The sequence below is a fragment of the Perognathus longimembris genome, chromosome 24 (genome assembly GCF_023159225.1).
Source record: "Perognathus longimembris pacificus isolate PPM17 chromosome 24, ASM2315922v1, whole genome shotgun sequence".
NCBI classification, from domain to species: Eukaryota; Metazoa; Chordata; class Mammalia; order Rodentia; family Heteromyidae; genus Perognathus; species Perognathus longimembris.
The window spans coordinates 17,847,836-17,868,141 of record NC_063184.1 but is presented as its reverse complement, the minus strand read 5'-3'; the positions used below and the strand labels follow the sequence as shown (position 1 = coordinate 17,868,141).

The 20,306-nt window shown below is 39.7% G+C and overlaps 1 protein-coding gene across 2 annotated transcripts in view; it reads right to left on the bottom strand.

The window, feature by feature from the left end:
* Positions 1-19,864, bottom strand: part of Ppp3ca (protein phosphatase 3 catalytic subunit alpha) — a 239,195-nt gene extending 219,331 nt beyond the window's left edge. Inside the window, exon 1 of one of the 2 annotated variants that reach the window (XM_048333461.1) lies at positions 19,221-19,864. In XM_048333461.1, coding sequence (XP_048189418.1) covers positions 19,221-19,278 — 58 coding nt within the window. In that variant the 5' untranslated portion in view covers positions 19,279-19,864. The remainder of the gene's footprint in view (positions 1-19,220) is intronic. The other variant, XM_048333462.1, reaches the window with a different exon arrangement.
* Positions 19,865-20,306: the final 442 nt, after the last annotated feature.

The window sequence follows — 20,306 nt, the reverse complement described above, 5'->3', positions numbered from 1 at the left end:
TCTGATTTTTGTCCATTTGGTATTTCATAATGCCCTTTTTCCCTCAGGATCAATCTTTCACCTGAAGAAAAGAACAGAACAAACAATAGAGAGTAAATTTTCTCAGCACTTTCTCCATCATCAAAGGAAGGTAAGAATAGTAGATCTTAGTCCCTCAGTAAACTGTTTATACACTATTACCAGTCAATTACTACTAAGTGTAAACCTAAAGTTTCTTCCTTTTTTATTCTTATACACAGCATCTTTTTCAATTTATAATTTTAAGATAAAATGTTTTGTTCAAAATACCTGGAAAAGAATGGAAAGATGGCCTATTACATTGGTGCATTATAAAGCCTGGTCACATACATTAATTACTTTTTTTTTAAAGTGTCAATACTGGGGGTCTCAGAAAATATACTTTGAATTATACCATTCTGGGGTTTCACCTAGAAAAGGAGTTTTAAACTGTTTAAGTATCAAGTATTACCTGAGCTGCTGGTCTAAGGACCAGGACACCTCCAGGAATGAATCGTAATAAATATTTTCAACATGAGAAACAGTGAGGAAAATGGCAGAACTTAAGGGAATTTACAGTGTTTTGTAGTTATATAAAAGGGATATATTTCTTGAGAAACAACTCAGGCCCACCAGACAGGGCTATGATGGAGTACATAAGCTATAGGTGTTAAACATGGATGGCACTGACACTGATCCCAGCCAGTTAGTACTCTGTATTACTTATTTCATTACAACATTACTCAACAATAGTAGCAAATGAGTGGCCTATCAAGATTAATGAATGCGATAAATAACTTATTTTCTACAAAATACGGCTGCTATCTGATCAGACTTCTGTTACACTATGTTCTCTATACTCCGACCACTTGACGTAGAGGTAAAGCATTAGACTCAAATCAAACTCTCTGAATTTGATAATGTTGATATAGTTATCTTCAACATGTCAGTTTGTGGGTACAATTTATCTTAATCAATGTCACCCCCTCCTCATTGTTCCCCAATCTCTCCCAACACTACCCATCCCCAAGTTACCGGATTCCATTTTCATATATGTATATTAAGTACTATGACTATATTTGTTCACTCTTCCTCTATCGTTAAAACACTTCCATAAAGTAAAGGAAGAAATAAAGGAAATAACATAACTCTGTAGGATAGACAGGTGAAACTAATTTGCTCATCTCCTTAATGTCAATGCATATTTGAAATTCTTCAAACTGAAGTTTACCTCTGATTTTGAGTAATAGATTGACCAATTATTAGTCTATGGTCAAAAGAAAATTATTTAGTTTCTATTATGATTCAAAGATTTCAGAATGGCTCTCCATCTTTTAAAATTTTTAATTTTATTTTATTTTAAAGGTGATGTACAGAGGAGCTATGGTTACATAAGGTAATGAGTATATTTCTTGTAGAACATAGTCAACCCCTCCTTCAATTTCTCTGACTTCCCCCCCTTTAGTTCCCCACTGCCAAATTATAAAGTTCATGTCCAGCAAAGTGACTTGTGAGTATCACTGTCACACTGGTTCACCCTTTGTCCTTTGTCTCACCATTTTGTCATTCCCCTTTCCTATCCCAAATCAGAGAAACATATATACAAGACATAGAATACCCAAATCAACCATCTCACAGATTAAAAGAAAGGTTACAAGGTAAGGGATTAAAGGAAACGGAATGTGAGAAAATACCCAATTCCAAATAGATCACAATATACAGATAAACTTTGTTTCAATGCAAACACATTCAATTTAAGAGAAGAAAAACAATAAAGTATACATTCTAAATAGAAAAAGGAGAATACTGAAGACAGAAAACAAAGTCCTATATATAATATTACCAATTCCATTTTTCCTCCTGTTTTTAAAGTTATAGAGTAGTTTCTATTAATAATAATAATGTAGTAAAATAAAAAAACAGAAATGTTAGCATTTAAGGAAGGCTCATAAATAAATAAATACATAAATAAATAAATGTAAAGCTACTAGCATGACAACATAATAAACTAAGGGTGGCCTGAATGCAAACACCACTATTTACTACTGGCTCTCTTTCTAAGTGACACAGATTATTTTCTTATTCACTCTTATTTGCCAATTTCCCTAAGCAGTGGCTGGAGATAGGAGTTCAGTTGGAAAGTAACATCTTGAATGCAAGCCAAATAATCAAAAGCAAAATATCACTTTTGGAACTCTCTCTTCATAAGACAGAAGTTCAAATAAGAACAGATGGTACCTTTATTATCTGCAGTATAATTACATAATCATTTCCAAGTATACATTATCAGTGATAATTTCATCATCCTGGAAATAAATCAGATCACTCACAAACATCATGTTTGGAAACCTTGAGAAAAGGGCAGAATTTTACCAACATACCACAATATAGCTCAGCATAGGAGTGAAAGGAAAAAGTATCATTGAAAATAGTGAATCACTATGTTTGGTGGTACCTGTCTACAATCCAAGCACTAAGGAGGCTAAGGCATAAGGTTCCTGAGTCTGAGGTTCCTTTGATCTACAGAGAGAGACCCTGCCTCCAAAAACCCAAGGGCTAGGGATTTAACTTCATATTAAACATTTGACTAGCATGGAAATTACCCTGAGTTTGTTTACCAGCACTGGGGGAAAGATATGCAAGAAACAACTATAAACATTTCCATCTATTAATAATATGTATAAAATCCTAATTCTGTACATGCCAACTGAATTGTAATCATATATGGTAACTAAGTAAACACTAGCATGCCTGTTTTCCTTAAGGAAAGTTTCTGAAGCCTGAAATTTACAAATATGCTAGGTTCCCTAATTATGTGATGAAGGATCATAAACAGTGAAGTTCAGAAGTTGTATTAACTAAGGAACTTCTCAAAAGATGCACTTTTTATGTGATTTTCTTACTTTAAAATTCACCCTTAAGGCACAAATTTTACAAGTCCACATTTTACAAAACAGCATCCCACACTTGTCTCTGATGTTTTCGAATCATGTTCTAAGATTGAGCCCCTGGAATGTTTAATCCTTGGTTATTTTACTTAGACATTCCTATTTTGAACAGAATTACCTGATAATCTTTATTATATTTATAACATTAGAATTATCTATGTATGCAATAATAAACACTGAGCCTAGTCATATCTTAATATCAACTTCCTTATAAGGTAATGCTTATTTCAGGAAAAGTCTGACTTCAGTAGTAAAATAAACACACATAGCAGGAAAGTTGTAATGTATATTTTCTTTTTTCAGGGCATAAATACTTTATATTTCAATAAATATAAATTAACAAAAAGAGAACTGCCAATAAAACACTCTAGTCATATTCTAGTTTTTAAGAACCAGTTATTCTTTTCTTCAATGTGTTAATGAACACCTTTATTTTTAAAAAATGAAACTGAAGTCCAGGGTTCACAAAACTATCACAGGAAAAAAATGGGGAGAGGAGGGAAATATAAACCTAAGCTAATCCCCAAAGGCAGTGAGTTTTCCTGTATATACATGTGTTCAACAGAAAGTAAAGAAAGGAAGAGGCAGAGTATGAAGCTTGAACTGCCTAACTTTAAAGAACCTACAGAATCTAGGATAGTGCTAAATACTCGCTTACGCCCAAAGTCTGCAATATGTTAAACCACAGATTTTTCATATTCATGGGCACAAGAAATAAATTTCTCCAATCACATGCCTTGGAAGAAGCACAAAAGTTCTGAAGTACCACCCTATACTTTTAAAGTTATTTTTTTCAGATAATCAGTTAAAGAGTAATTGGGCTATGGCTATTCCTGTATCATAGTATAGAAGAGTTAAAGAGATAAGTGAAAAATTGTGCTCTCTAAAGAATTCATATTTGTGTCTAAAATGTTGCAATGAAACCACATAAACTCCCTCTTCAAAATGTTTCATCTAATGTCTCCTTGAAGTGGCTTTCACTGTAGTTATGTGTGACTTCCTTGATTTGCTTTAGTGACAAAAAATATGAAAATGAATATAAAAAAGCCAAGATTCTACAAGAAAGGCCAGCAGTGTGGAATAACTACCACCAGACTTATTTTCACAGTTTTAACCTCCAGGGAAAACTCAAGGTCTAATAAAAATGTCTCTTTTACGTAACTCATAGTTAGCACTGCCTTTTATGTTTTGGATTAAGTCAGTGATGTCATAAAAAGTCTAGCTTACAGCCCATTGTCCGTGAACCCCAAGTACATTTACTGACAAAGAGAGAAAAAAGAACTTACAACTATTAAAGTACTAGTACTGTATTTTTCTCCACCAAAAAAAATTTCCAGAAACAATAGAACTTTATATAAAACAAAACCCTGATACAGCCAATGTCCTATATCTAGTCATTGACATTGCCTAAAGAAACTCTTTATCAGCTGCTCCTCAAATCACTGTTACTAGTAAAAGCTCAAGGTTTACATTCAAGACTGCTAGAGTTCTTCACTTAATGGATAACCTTGCCCAGGTACTGTGCAGCCCTCCAGACTGGCACAGACCTCAGTGTTAGTGACAATTTTTATTAGGAAGCTCAAAAATTAAAAAAAAAAAAAAGCACTCTGTTTCTTATTTACTTTGTGGAAGATACCACAAAGACACTAAGTAGCAAATTAACAATGTTCACTTCAAATGGAGATGTGAAATAACTATAAAACATGCCCTCAAAATACACATACTACTATGTATCATTAAATGTATTTCTTCAACCTCAGAAATCACAAAATATCTTTTAAAAAGCACAAAGTAGACATTAGGCATTCAAAAACTGTTTGCCATTCCTAAGAATGACTAATTGCCTAAGAAGTGTATGGATATGGTTACAAGATGAAATCAAACTAAAATTTTACTTAGAATTTTCTGTTTAGAATTACAAAATATTACACAGGCATGGCTTGTCAATCTGTTGCATGAAACTGTCCTAAAGAGGGAAAAGCCAAAGTAAGTTATTCCCTTATAGCCAGGGTATTGCTTGAGTTACAGTAATTTAAAAATATGATAGTAAATTTTAAAGTACTAACATTCTTATTTTTTGATAAAAAGGAATACCTTATCTTAATCTGTTGTGAGAAAAATAGATGCAAAATTATGTGCCCCACATCATGCTAACCACTGGGGAGATTGAGTAGATAAGACCCTACCCACAAAGATTTCAGTTAAAGAGGAAGAAGATGTTGCAAATGCTGATGAATACATTTGTATATACAAAGCCACAAGTATCACAAACAGCTGTGCCTCAAGGGTTCCCGGAAGTTTTATAAGAGAGAAAAATAGAAAAGTTCCAAAAGTGCTGAATCAAAGGTTCAATACAATAAATTTTCATTACAGATCTAATACAAATACTCAGAGCACAACAAAAAAAGTTTTCCCTGCTCTCAAGAACATGTCATTTAATAAAGTGGAGATTTTCATCTACTTTATAATAAACTTTGTATTTTCAGCATTTATATAGTAAAGACCAAATATATAAATAATTTCTAAAATTCACGAAGAAAAAGATCGAGAGTATATTAGCATAATGAGTTCATTTTAGAGGAAAGCATTCCAGTGACCATGTGAGAAATACATGGGAAGAAACAATTGATACAGAGGGAGTGATGTTAGAAAGCTTGTCAGAGATGCAGCATTTAAAAAGCTGGAGGAAGGAAGAGACATTCTTCACTTTCACCATACCTATGCAGCAACCAGAGGAGGGTTTGAGAGAGAGAGAGAAAAAAACAACTTGGTTGTAAATATAGATGTGCTAGTCATCAGTCTACAAGCAGAAATCAAGCCTAGGAATCTGAGACAAGACTGCCTAGAAGAAGCTGTAATGGAATACACAAATATCAACATTTAGGATTCAACTCAGAGGAACTGGTAAACAAACCAGAAAAAGAAGTGATTTATGAAGGCCAATGAGAACAATACTTTAAAAAAATTTTAAAAAGAAAGAAACAGCCCATATGTCAAAAATCATAAAAATCTACAATTGGATAGCCATTGCTCATATTTGGCAACTGTTCAAAAGCTCCCAAAGCACACTGAATTCAATAGTACACAGACAGTGAGGAAGAACATTTTTATATTTATTTATTTACTTACTTTGTGTGTGCTTGTGCTAGGGATTAAACTCAGGGCTTTAACTCAGGGCTTTGAGCTCATTTAAGCTTTTCTGCTAAAGGCTGAATTCTGTGTGTGTGTGTGTGTGTGTGTGTGTGTGTGTGCGCGCGCGCGCACACTGGTAATGGAGCTTGAACTCAAGGCCTGGGTACTGTCCCTTAGCTTTTTGCTCAAGGCTGGCGTCTACCCCTTGAACCACAGCTTCACTTCCATATGTTCATGCAAGTTACTTCTAGAAGTAGAAAGCTTTCAAAGGAGCTGTCCAACAACAAAATAATATCCAAATTTCTTTCTAAGCAGGTGCTAGGTGCTATAAGCTTTTCAGACAATTCCTCTCACCATTATAGCCTCGCAAGAAAAATAGGCTCAAAGTGATAACATGACTTGCCCATGGACAGAAACTGCCATATAGAGAATGAAGGATTTAACTCTAGAGGCAATGTAGGTTGGAGCTAGCTGTAAACTGATGCTCTTTTCAAACTCTGATGCTATACCATCATACCACTCAATGTACTTCTGCAAGGTAGAGGAAGGAGCAAATGGCTTTTTATATCATCTCATGGGAACATTATCTTTTATAAGATAGTTGAACTAGTTGACTTTTAAAATCCTTCCACCTTTAGCAGCTAATGACTGTATTCCATTTTCCTTTTACAGAGGCCCATTATAATAGATGCAGAATCCACATATCAATGCCCATCACTTTTTTTGCAGTACCTTTGAAGACAGGTTCTCTCTCTTTTCGGCACTCCCACAGCAGGCTGTATCTTCAGCTTGTAGAGGAATCCATGACAACTTAGGTTTGTGAGGTTAAATTTGGTTTGGGACAGATCCCTTCATCGGATGCTTGCTAAGTGTGAGGCCCCAGAGACCAGGCAAGGAGTAGACACTTAAATTCTCACATATTCAATGATGGACGGATAAACGGATGAAAAGGCATATGCTTTAATATGTAAAAGAAATGTTCTTCAGCAATAATTTTATACTCAAAAGGCCAATCTATTTACCTAGTGAGATATTACTTTGTCATGTTAAGAGTTGGGGGAAAGCAGTATGGAAAACTGAGGAAAAACCTGGGATTTAGTTTGAAATGAAAAATGAATGTTCATTCATATCCTTAAACAAATATGAATGCTCATTCATCCTTAAACAAAGTTTTTCCTAGACTCAATATTAACAAAGAGAAGAATATTTAAGGCAATTTGCTAAGTTATATTTTTAAAACTTACTTTTGAAACTTCTAACTAAAAGTCCATTTTATCTTAAATAAATGATTATCTTCTTTCATGCATTGTACCCCCTTGGGCAATGTTTAAGGAGGAAAGGCTTCACAGCACTTTGAAATCATCCTAGAGGTGCCTGCTCCAATGTTCCAAGACTTACTCAATTTACACATCTGGCTAGAAATTGTTTTCTCCCATTGCAGATAGCAGGTTCCAGATCTTTTCTTTTTTTTCCCATAGATACAAGTAACACAAGACTCACTCACTTCACAAGGCATGAATGAATCTAGATTCTAATGGACTGTCATCCAAGTTTTCAGAAAAATACAATGTTAAAGGAGACTGCAGGCTATGACAAGGCCCACGGTGAGAACTACAGTGCCCTGCTTTCACATCAGTACTCAAGATAAAGTTTTAGAGCTAAGCTCAAATCCTTTCATTTCTATGGGGATATTTTTAAATTAGGCATTTGTGAATTTCTGTACATTGTTATCACTAGTGAATAGCTCAGACATGAATGTCATGCAACATGTGTGACACCACAGTTACAAGTCACTGGCCTCCTTCAAGTATCAATGAAGTGACAATTGAATTGATTGTGTTAATACAATACAGTGGTCAGGGGAGCTACTTATCAACTAATAATCTTCAAAGTCTGAGCACCAAGAAGGCCGGCTTGATTCTGATCAAGTGGGATGCTGAGTTCCCTTTGTACTGTAATTTGAAAAGTAAATAAGGGATGTACAGCACCACAATGCCATACCATCATCCCATCTTTATTGTTTGCCTATATTAGATGCAAAAGCAAAGGCTGTGGAAAGTCACTGTTAGTATGCAGCTAGGTTTTCTTGGATGTTCCTACTTAAGAGGGATTAGGCATGTTTGGCACCTTGAAGCTGCAAAAGACCTCGGGAGATTTCAAAGGGAGAGAGAAAGAGACAAGGTCTAAGAGTATCATGACAGTGCCAATCCTTGCCTGCCCAAAGGTTATCATGGGATGCTTAGACTGCTCTAAAAGCTTCTGGGTCCCAGAGAGCTTAGAGATCAATATGAGGACACAGAAGAGCCAAGATACCAATGCTGAAGGGACAGAGGACAAGGTGCTGAAGTCCCATGCAAGGAGATTAACCAAGAGGAAGCTATGTTCACTTCTGCATTTTCAAAGGACTCCCTCCCCTCAAACCTAACTTGTATTTAAAGAAGAGCCACAACAGAAGGACTAGGAACCATCAAGTGTGAGAGAACAGCTATAATACTTAGGAAGATGGCTGTTTTTAATATGGAATGAGTTCTCTTTCAGAAAACAGATAAGGCTCATTCCCTGGAACACCACAAGGCAATGCTAAGAGCAACAAATGTTTGTTCAGAGAATCAGATTGCAGTCAAGCATGAAGAAACATTTGCTGCAAGCCAAGATGTCATGATGGGATGACTGACAGGTCTTATGGGATCAAAGTGCCCTCTCACCACATACGTATGTGCAGTGGCAGAATTACAACTTATCAAGAAGGCTAAACAAGGGTCTACAATGAGGGATAAGAGGCTTTAATTAAAATTCTAGTGCATCATTAATGCAGCCCACTCAATTCTTATGCATTGGGCCAGAGGTAAGACTAAGAGATAAAGGTATTCCTTATATTCCCCAGTCCTTCTCCTCAGCTTACAAATTAGAGGACTGATACTGGGCCACAGGGAAATTCAATTTTCATGTTTCCTTCCATCTTTAAAAAAAAACTCGATTTTGGGTTTAGATTATCCTTTAACACAGTTTTAAAATTACAACCCAAACCAATGACAAGTCTTTATTTTCTCCATTCAGAAGATACCCCTTCCGATATTAAATGTCTCTACCTAGTTAATTTTTTAAAATATATCGCCTAAGTTTCCAACCTCCCAATATTGTTTTTCTCTTTCTTGGCCAACAGAAAATATGTATGTCTGAGTATGATTATAGAAAGAGGCATTCTAACACTTAAATCACTTAAATTCTAATCCACAAGTGACTTTTAAATCACTACTCAGCTACTTTCTTGTTCAGAATGTGTAACTTTTTATTTGTCACAATATAAAAACCCTTTTGATCATCATGAGGATATTACATATACCTATACTTTACACATCCATTTCTGGAAAGACACCTGGATAAGGCAGAATACACCGGAAGATTTCTGGGCCGGGATGAGGACAACAACTTGGTGAATCAGACAGAAATTAACAATGAGGGGGGCTGGGAATGTGGCTTAGTGGTAGAGTACTTGCCTAGTATGCATAAAGCCCTGGGTTCGATTGCTCAGCACCACATAAACAGAAAAAGCCAGAAGTGGCACTGTGGCCGAAATGGTAGTAGAGTGCTAGCCTTGAGCAAAAATGGAAGCCAGGGACAGCACTCAGGCCCTGAGTCCAAGCCCCAGGACTGGCAAAAAAAAAAAAAAAAAAGGAAAAGAAATTAATGATGAGATTTCACGTAGGGAACTGAAGTTCCCTTAAGTCTTCAATGCTCTGAAATGAATATATTTCCATGCCAGGAAGACAGTCAATCCTGGACCATGTGAGGACTGGAGATACTGCTGGAAAATGCAAAGGAAATAGAGCTTGGAAAGAAAGCCCCAGGTGATATGCCACATAATCAAGTCTGGGCCACTGCAAGTTCTCTGGTCATATCAAAGAACAGGCTGACAGAACATATCTCACACGCCTCCCTGTTGATGTCCATCAGGGGTGTGCTACTAATTTTTATCCTTAACCTTTTGCACATTGGGATAGCCAGTCTAAACATCTTGCTTAGCTTCACTTACAGTCTTCTGAGAAAGCATCATCCGCCATTGAGAAAATATACCCATCTATCTTTTTTTATTTGTTTTTTCTTTTTGCACAGCTGATGAACAAATTCAGGGTCTCGTTTTTGCTAAGTGAACGCTCTACCACTAAGCCATGCTGCAATTCGCCCTGTACAGGTTTTAACAGACAACGATTTACTAAACACCATGACTGCCCACTGGGAAAAAGCTACTCTTGCCCATATGACTCTGCATGCTGGCTATTGGGCAAAACCCAGACAAACCCCAGTGATGAAACTGGGCATTTGAAAAACTCACAAGATATCATTCTAGAGAACTGGGGCTTACAAATCAAGAAACTCATCAGGTATTTGTGAGCTAACGATAACTTAAGAACATTTCAAAAACAGAACTCTGAAACTTAAAAATTCCATCTCCTCCTGTGTCCACTCACTCATTTATCAACTGTATACTGTATAGCAGGCTCTTTACAAGAGCTGAAGATAGAAAGATAAACAGAATCTCCTCTCTCAGGGGCATTGTATACTGTATAACAGGCTCTATGAAAGTGCTTAAGATAAACAGAATCTCCTCTCTCAGGGGCATTCCGCTTCCTGAGGAGGACAGATAGACAAATAAACACCAAAGCAACCTCCATTATTAAGGTATCCTGTGTGAGAGAAGAGGTGTATTCCAGAGGAGGTGACACTGGAAGTGGGAAATGAAGATCAGAAGTACCATTATCTTATTAACCAAACCCACACCGAAAAGGTATGACCGTACTTTCATAGCGTTAAATATGTATAACAAACCACAAAGCCAGGTTTGACCATTAAGATTTAAACACACACACACACACACACACACACACACACACACACACACACACACCTTAAATTTCTCTTTAAAAAGCAGACCAAAAAAAAAAAAAAACCCAAACTTAAAATCCTGACTCAGGCTATGTCATTTTAAGAGAATGCATTATGCTTTTAATTTAATTTGGTAAAATGGCACAGCTTACAGAATGTTTAAAAACAAGTGTCAACAGATGGCTCCAGGCCCACCTAGCAGAAAATAAAGGAGTCAGCAGAGTGCCACTTGGTGCCACTTCTTTTGAAAACTTTTCATTGTCCATGTAATGCTCCACTGGAGGTTTCCAACCTCATGGGGGAAAGCCGGGGCTGGAGGAAAGCAAGAGATTCTACTCGGAGAAGTTTGCATTTCTAGATTACAAAAGCATGGGAGAAAATCATCAAGCGACATGTATACAAAAAGAGTTTCCCTCTTAGATACCGAGGGGTGCTTTTGTTTTGTTTTGATTCATAAAATTTGCAACATCACTTTTTCTTGAAACACAAATCTGGGCAAAATTTAAAATATATAAATTGCCCAATAAAGCCAAAACTGAATGACTAATGGCAGCCTCCATTGATCACCAAAAACTGATTATCCTAAGGGAAAATACAACAACTGAAGGACAGCTTTCAAGTTCAGGCTAAGAAACTAAAGTGAATTTTTAAATTCAGCAGATAGGCAGTTCAAAAGACCAAACAACAAACTGCTCTCAACCTATACCCTTCATTAATTCCCTTCATATATTCCACTCCCCAAGGGATGCAGAAGAAAGCATCCATTTGCCACTCAGAATAGAAAAACAATTACAAAGAACCAGAACCTGACATAAAAATTAAAAATAAGTAAATGAAAATATTATAAAATGACACTCAAAGTTAACATAAAATTTGTCTGCCTGTATTGCTTCGCATAACATGTGAAAATTCTTCAATGCCCAAATCATTCAGCAGGAATTTATTCAGTGTGTAATAAGCAACGTGCTGAGGGAAGTGTCACTGGCCCAATGACCGTATTTTCCAGGCTGAAACTCCAAACACACACATTAAAGAATAATTTTATAAGCCAGTGGCTGTAATCCCTGCTACTCAATGATGCTGAAATCCTTAAGAACACAGTTCTAAGCCAATCCAGGAAGAAAAGCCCACAAGACTCTATCTCCAAAAGAACTATGAGAAAGCTAGGAGGCTAGAGACATGGCTCACCTGAGAAGGTGTCAGGGAACAAACAAGCCAAGCAAAGGGGAGATCACAAGTTCAAACCTCAGTAAAAGAAAAGAAAAAAAAATTCTGAAAGACACAATTTAGAAACTGACATCCTGAACTTCTCAGATAGTCTAACATTTCATAGAAATAACTGCGTGTTTTAAATCAGAACTAGTAACTCCTTGAAGAAGAAATATTTTTTAAAAAGCTGAGATGATATAGTTACTGTAGAAACAGACTCTACTAACATAATTTTACAGCTCATGGTAATTTTTAAAAATATGGCTCCATATAAAAAATAAATCTCTGGAGGTTAAGCCATAATTCCTCTGGTTTCATTACTGCAGAAAAGTACTTAAAATTGACAACACTGTAAGGTAGTATATCCTATCTGGAGGCAGCTTTTAGAAATATCTGATACCTAGTTGTTTGCTTTGCTCTTCTGCAGAACATGCAACATATTCAGTTGCTCAAAATATAGTATGTTTATAATTCCAACTCATTCTATTAGGGTTTTCTTATTTTCTTTTTTAACACATAAGGCTTCTGTTACATGAGAACAGGTTTGGGAAAATGGATTTCAATCCCAGAAATCAGTCTAGGTCCTTCAGGTAATGGTCAATTTGATCTAAGCCATTAGTTAGAGCACTTACCATGGAGGAATATAATTTTTATTTTATTTCTATATAAAATATAATTGATAGTTTCATACAGGAGGTAAAAGTGTTAAGAAAGTAAAAGGAATTGAGCTGTGCACACAGTGGTTCATGATTATAATCCTTCCTACTCAGGAGGGTGAGATCAGGAAGACCTCAGTTACAAGCCAGCTTAGACAAAAAAAAAAGTTTGTGCAATCTTTATATTAATAAAAGCTGGGTGCAAGTAGCACCTGCTTATAACCCTCGAGAAGCTTAAACAGAAAGACGTTGGTACAGATTAGTCTAGCCATAAACATGCGACATTATCTCAAAAATAACCAGGGAAAATAATGCTGGGTACGTGGCTCAAGTGGTAGAGTACTTGCTTAGCAAGCATAAGGTCCTAAGTTCAAACCTTAGTACAGTCCGAATTATTAAACTAAAAACCCTTGAAAAAAGATCTCATGAAAACTAACGACTTAGTGTATAACTGAAATGCCATCTCAGAGTATACATAATTCCCACATATGATTATAGTTTTAAAAGGATTGAAAATACTTAAGAAACACTAGTTGCTATTTTTTGCCTGTCCTTTCTCTTTAAATTAACAAAATTCCCAAACCAGAAAAGCACACTTCAAAATAAAAGCAAACAAAATTCCCTTGCAGAAAAGTATGGCTACTTCTATTTATGCCTGTGCATTTTACCTGAAAACAATATTTAACAATATCTCCTCAGTGAATGTCATGCCAAGATCAAACCACATTACAACACTTATTACCAGAATGTTACATTCCTGTTTCTTCTAATGTGGAAATGTATCTATTTTACATATCTACTAATTTAGCAAGGTAAAACAAAATGTTTCAGCATCTAAAATATACCAACAAAGTGTTAATTTCCCAAAACCATTTCAAGGAAGAAGTTGCTTACCTGAATAATTCTAGTCCCACCTGTACCATTTTGTCTACTCTCTTCATTTCTTTAATTATAAAAACTACATGTTATCATAAGCTACTGTTGAAGACACAAGGCATTCATGGCTTTCAATAGTACTGGTTTTGACTATTCTTCTCAAGTGGTCTGAAAATACATAACTTGTAACCATTTGTAAATCTGTGTCAGCAGTAGCTGAATAACCATTCCCAAGGGAAGAGACCAAGAGAACCTCCCAGGTTCCATTTGATGATCCTCTGGTCCTGAAGTAGTGGGGAAAATATAACTTGAAAGTTATAATGCACAAGCTAAAATTACAGAAGAGGGAATTCAAGACCTCTTCTTGAACATCAAGAGACTGCTACCTTAGAAAGTTGTTGAAATGTGACAATATAATTTTTAAGTAATTATTGAAATTCCATATCACAAATCATCACTTTTCTTCAGTTATGAAGGTGTATTCTCACAACATGTTCAACAAGGTAATTTAATTAGATTTGCTAAGCAGAGACTATCTCTAGAAAAACATCATTTTCCAATGAGGTCACTCTAAATAGATTCTTTATTTGGTTTCATAATTATTTTCAATTTTACACATGGCTGACACAAAAAGATAAGAAAACTTGTAAGAGGACAACTTAAATTCTAAACGCAGATTATATCAAAGTCATATTTCCTAGCTCTAAAATTAGAACCTAAAACAGACCATAAACAAAGACTTCAAAAGGCATAATCTCATTAACATGTGTTAGCATAAATCTTTGTAACTTGATTCTACAGTGTCAATTTTTTACATTTTAACTAAGTGACATAAATATATTGCCCATTTAAAGGTTTTTCCCCACACTTCAAGAATAAACTATTTTTTAATGATTCTAAGAACCTCTGGAGTTTCTCCCACATCTCAAGACCTAGTTGTCTTAAAGCTTAAATCTACAAAATGTTTTCAAAGTTCTGAATTTGTGTTATATAAACTTACAGAAGTCTAGAAAGGAACTGCTACTGGATAATCCAGATCATCTTAGTTTATAATTAACAGCATTAATTTGCATGCTGTTCACTAAGTTCTGAAAATTATTTTTTCTAAGTACTTTATCCATGATGTAACTCTTGTCATCTGTCGTATTCATTATATTAGCAGACCCCTTTCTTCACATTCAGTACAGATGTAAACACTACCCACCACACACTGATGCTTAATCATAGTAAGTCAAAATTAATGACACTGCATTAATGGTCTCACAATTCTTAAGTGGAAAATGAGGCACATGAAAACAACCAACTGGTCCCATCAAAACAACAGTAAAGGGCTGGGGATACGGCCTAGTGGCAAGAAAGCTTGCCTCATATACATGAGGCCCTGGGTTCAATTCCCTAGCACCACATATACAGAAAACGGCCAGAAGTGGCGCTGAGGCTCAAGTGGCAGAGTGCTAGCCTTGAGCAAAAGGAAGCCAGGGACAGTGCTCAGGCCCTGAGTCCAGGGCCCAGGACTGGCCAAAAAAAAAAAAAAAACAGTAAAATAAATTTACAATGAACCCTTCTAGGTGTAACATTCAAAATGAGGTTTTCCTATTCTCTTTCAAGATCTAACCACGAAAGGTTATTACTGATGTACAATATTCTTGCTTCCTTTTTACGTAAAATTATCAGTCTAGCTTCACTTGAATATTAATGGTATGAATAATTTACTTAATAATATGCTTTACTTCCAACTTCTTGCTTGTATGACCTGAACAATCTTTCTATAATTTTCTTAGGCATACATGGGAAAAACAGCTCATCCTCCATTACTAGTGGTTTGTTGTTGTTGTTTTGTTTTGTTTTATAGATTTCCTAAAATTCTTTCCAGGAATTTACCCTTCAATCACCTGCTAAACTATATGAAATTTCTACCACTCACATTTGGGTTAAAGTAGAAGGCCTTTCACAATATAAGGTCCAGAGAGGGATTAATATCACACTCACCATCACACAGTTTAATTTCCCCCATGTATTTTTAACTGTCACATAGCAAAGGTCAAGGCCAAAAGAATGTTGTGTCCAGGCAAATCATTGCATGGAAGAGCAGGAACAGAGAAACCAAGGGAGGCCCTGTCTGCACCAAGTAGATACCACGACAGAGAAAACCAAATCACAATGTGTCTGGTGGGTGGGGGCCAGAGCTACTCTTCCAGGAGTTGCCCTCTGTCTCTTCCCTTATACAATATCCTTTACATGTCTTTAAATACAAAGTGAAACCATACATGGAACAAATTCTGATTTTCAACAAATGGAAGAGCAAAATGTTTTCTTTACACTCATACTTTTGCAACAGCAGCTTTGCTAACTGAAGTAGTTTGTTGTTGTTGTTGTTAAAGGTAATCTAAATAAGTGCTTTTCATCTCCACATCCATCATTATCTTTCATTGCTGGGATTTAGAAAATGGATCAGGTCTCTGCTCACACTGGGGCAGACTCTACGATCCTCACAAATAATCGTTAAAATTCAAACTGACCCTACCTTCCTAAAACGTTGCACGCTGGAATTGCGAATCAAGAGAGTTGTCACTGTACTACTACAAATAAAACCTGAAGAACAGCTCAATTTGTAAAGAGCAATGTGTTATACAACAAAAGATAGACCACAGTAATAATAACTTTAAACAAATTCCGTAGCATACCAAAGTAACAATGATTTGAATAATGCTTACAGTTGTATTTACTATGCATACATAGTAAATAGCATACACTTTGTTACAGGATGAAAGACTTGAGGACAAATATTTCCTGAAGGATAATCTCTTTGCTGTGTTAAAGGATGACAACTGAGATGAAACAAACAAAATTTGAAATAATGGTTTCATGAACTACGTGCTATATTTTTTTGCGAATAGAAAAAAATAATTTGATAGTTTCTTTTCCATTCAGCATGCACTTTCTACTTACTAAGCATGTGCATACATATTCAAATGGATCAAAATATATAATAATTTTATGAATACTGATGCTAAAAATTTTATATGACAAAATGTCAAGTCTATAAGAAAGCATAAGAGAAATGCAGCAGCATGCTCACCTCAAAATCAGGATTCATCAGTAAAACTTTTTCTATAAAGAAAATTTTCCATCAGGATCCCTATCAAAACAAATTAGGACTAGATTAACTTTTCCTATTTTGCATGTTACATTTTTTATTTCACGTTTGCAAAAAAAATGTATATATCAAAATTTTGGAATTATGGGTGGGTACATGTAGTTATAATGAGGTAATTTAGAACAACTCAGCTCTAGAGCAAAGTAAAGCAAAATAGCTATGGGAGAGCTAAATGGACTCTTCCATATTAGCTATAGACACTAAGGTATATCACATAAACAATTATTTTTACATTGTTCACTTGATGACAATATAAATCTACATGTACACTAAGAAGCCATATTTTATAATTTAAAACAGAGAATGCGATCTTAAGTATGCATGTGTTTTTTAATTGCCAGCAGATCCATTGGCATCAACTGAACTGTAAACTTTACCTTGTTTTGAAAATAAATCATCCTAACTCACAGATCGGAGCTATATCTAAACTTCACACATCAAGGATATTGGTCACTCATATATCTCAGAAAAAAGGTTTTAATTTTTTATCTCGACAGAAACCTTTAATATGAAACAGTTCTTTGGAATGAATTTTAATCGACTGTTGACATAAGGATGCATGCCTGCAGGAAAAAAATTGTGCATCTATCTGTAGTCCACATTTCCAATCATGTTTGCAGAGCTGTATTTCCTCCTTATGTTGATGGGAATAAGCAGGTAAAATTTCAATGTAACCGAAACAAAAGAAGGTATTTTTCTCAAAAAAAAAGGAAAATACAGGTTTCTCCATCATGACTACTATGCAAGCACAGATATGCAGGCACGCGCTCGCGCGCGTGCACACACACACACACACACACACTTTAAAAGACTGAGCCAAACCTGAAAGAAGCCAAGGACGCTTTGTGATGCTCCCAGAGAAGCAAGCACCATGGTCTTGGGCTACTCCAGATTTCACTTTAAGTGGCTATGAAACAAATGATCTTACTGCCTAGCACTCACTCTAGTTGTATGCACTAGCCACGTTAGATACCACCTCTGATCTGTAACACACACACACACACACACTACACACACTCCACCAGCGCTGCTTCCAATTTCAGAGGCCTGCTCTGCACCTAGCCAGTGTCCATCCCTGCTTTGGTCAGTGTCCTGACCCCAGGAGCAAGGGATACTACTTAATTCTGGCGGATCTGCTGGGCTGCCTCAAGCTTCCAAGATTGATAGGCTGGTCCCCCCACCCCGAGTCCCCCATTCCCCGGTGGGATACAGTGAAGAGTGGTATCCCTTTTCCCCCTCCAGGCAAGATAGGGGATCACTGAGTGTCCCCTTCCTCACCCCACCCACCCTAAGCCATCCCCCATCAGAAGAATACATGTACAGAATCCTGGGACCGGGAAGATAAGACAAGAAATAATAGGAATCGAATAGCCCCATTGCAAAGGGGGGGGCCGTGGGGGTCCGGGGGCACGGAGGAAGAGAGAGGCACTGGAAGGCGTGCACGAGCGGCGAGCCCTTCAAGAGCAATGACAGGTCGGCGGCGGACGGGGCCCCCGAGTAGGCGAGGGAGATTGGAGAACTGCTTTCTGCCTTCCTCCGGGCCTGCCGGGGGAATCCCAGGGCGGTAAGGCGCGGGGGCTTCCAGGGTCGTCCCCGGTCTCCCGCAGCCCCCACGCGCGTCCCCTCGGCCACCCTCCCGCCGGCGGCCACCCCCGCCCCGCGCGGAAGGAAACGCCGGGCTCCCCCCCCCCCCACGCTCTCCCGCTCTCTCGCGAGTCCTGTGCAGGCCCTTCCAGGGGGAGGGGAGAAGGAGGGGGCGCGGAGGGGATTGCTGCAATGGAGCGCCCAGCAAAACCTGGCCCCGGCGAGGCGAGGGGAGCGCTGGAAAGCCACGGTCACATAATAAAAATGCCATATTAATTTTTTCGTAAAGCCATAAATCAAACCCACCCACCCCACCCCACCCCCCCGCCGCTGCCGCCTCTCACTCTCTCTGCAAAAAGAAAACCATAAACCCGATCCCATGCAAGACTGCGAGCAGCCACCCACTTCCTATTTCTGTCACAGCAGCTACACCCAGCCGGCAACCATCCAACCAACCAGCCCCCCCAACCCCGGGCGCCCCCACCCGCCACCGCCACCCCCGCCGCCGCTCCGCAGCTCAGCCTTTTGCCAACTGACGCCCCCGACAATTTAAAAAAAAAATGCCCCAAGTGGGGATGGGGTGCGAGGCGTGGGGTGGGAGGGAAGGGCGTCGCGGGGGAGGGGGGGTTCGCGGGTTGCACAATATCCTAGAAGGTCCGAGGCTGAAGCGGGGAGCGGAGAAGCCGGGGAGGGCGGGGGAGGGGAGGGGAGGCGAGGCGCCTGCGGCACCCCGTGCACCCCCGGGTCCCCGGGCGGCGATCGCGGAGCTCCGCTTACCTTTCACCACCCGGTCGGTCGTCGACAACTTGGGATCAATTGCCTTAGGCTCGGACATCTCCAGCCGCCGGAGGGGGACAGCGAGGCGCTGCTCGTCCGTCCGACTGCACACCCCGACCGGACCGGCGGGCCAGACACACAACGCCGCCGCCGCCGCCGCGCTGCAAAACGATCGGCTCGGAGATCTGGGCTCTGAGCTGGCTTTAAAGTTACTGCCTTCCCGGCGCGTCCCTCCTCCTCCTCCTTCTCCTTCTCCTCCTCCTTCTCCTCCTCCTCCTCCGCCGCCGCCGCCGCCTTCACTCCTCCTCCGCCGCCACCAGCCCCGCCGACTCGCTCCGGGCCGCGCGCGTGCGGTGGTTATTTATTTATTTTCCGAGCACGCCTCCCGGTTCTTCTTTTATTCTTGGGGGGGGAGGACGGGGGGAGGAGGAGACGCGCACACACCCCGGCACGGAGACCCGGGCGCCGCGGAATGGAGCCCCACGCGCGCGCACGGCCGGGATTAAGAGCGATCACATGGAGAGGCTCGGGGGCGAGGGAGGAGAGGCCGCCGGGCCGCGGGGGTCAGCGCCGCCGGCCGCGCCTCGGCGTCCCCAGAGGCGAAGAGGCGGCCGTCGCCGCTGCCGCCGCTGCTGCTGTGACTGCTGCTGCGAACGCCGCCGCTGCTACCGCCGCCGCCGCCGCCGCTGCTGCTGCTGCCCCGACCCCGAGCGCCGCCCAGGCAGCCGCCCGTGCGCCGCGGCCGCCGGAGACGCCCCGCTGCTGCGCTCGCCCGCGCTCGCCTCCGCCTCCGGGCGCCGCTCCTCCACTCACACAAGCACGGCCGCGGAGCTCGGCAGATACAGTCCCGGGCACAACCTACCCTCCTCCGCCGCCGCCGCCGCCGCCGCCTCGGTCCGCCACCGCGCCCGCCTCCGCCTCCGCCTCCGCCCCTTCCTCTTCACAGCCCCCTCCGAGAGCGCCGAGCAGCCACCGCCGCCGCCTCCTCCTCCTCCTCCACCACCTCCTCCGGGGGGCCCCCTCCTCCTCCCCCGGGCCCGCCCCCGGGCCTCCCGCCCCTACGCCGCAGCCTCGCACGCTCATTGG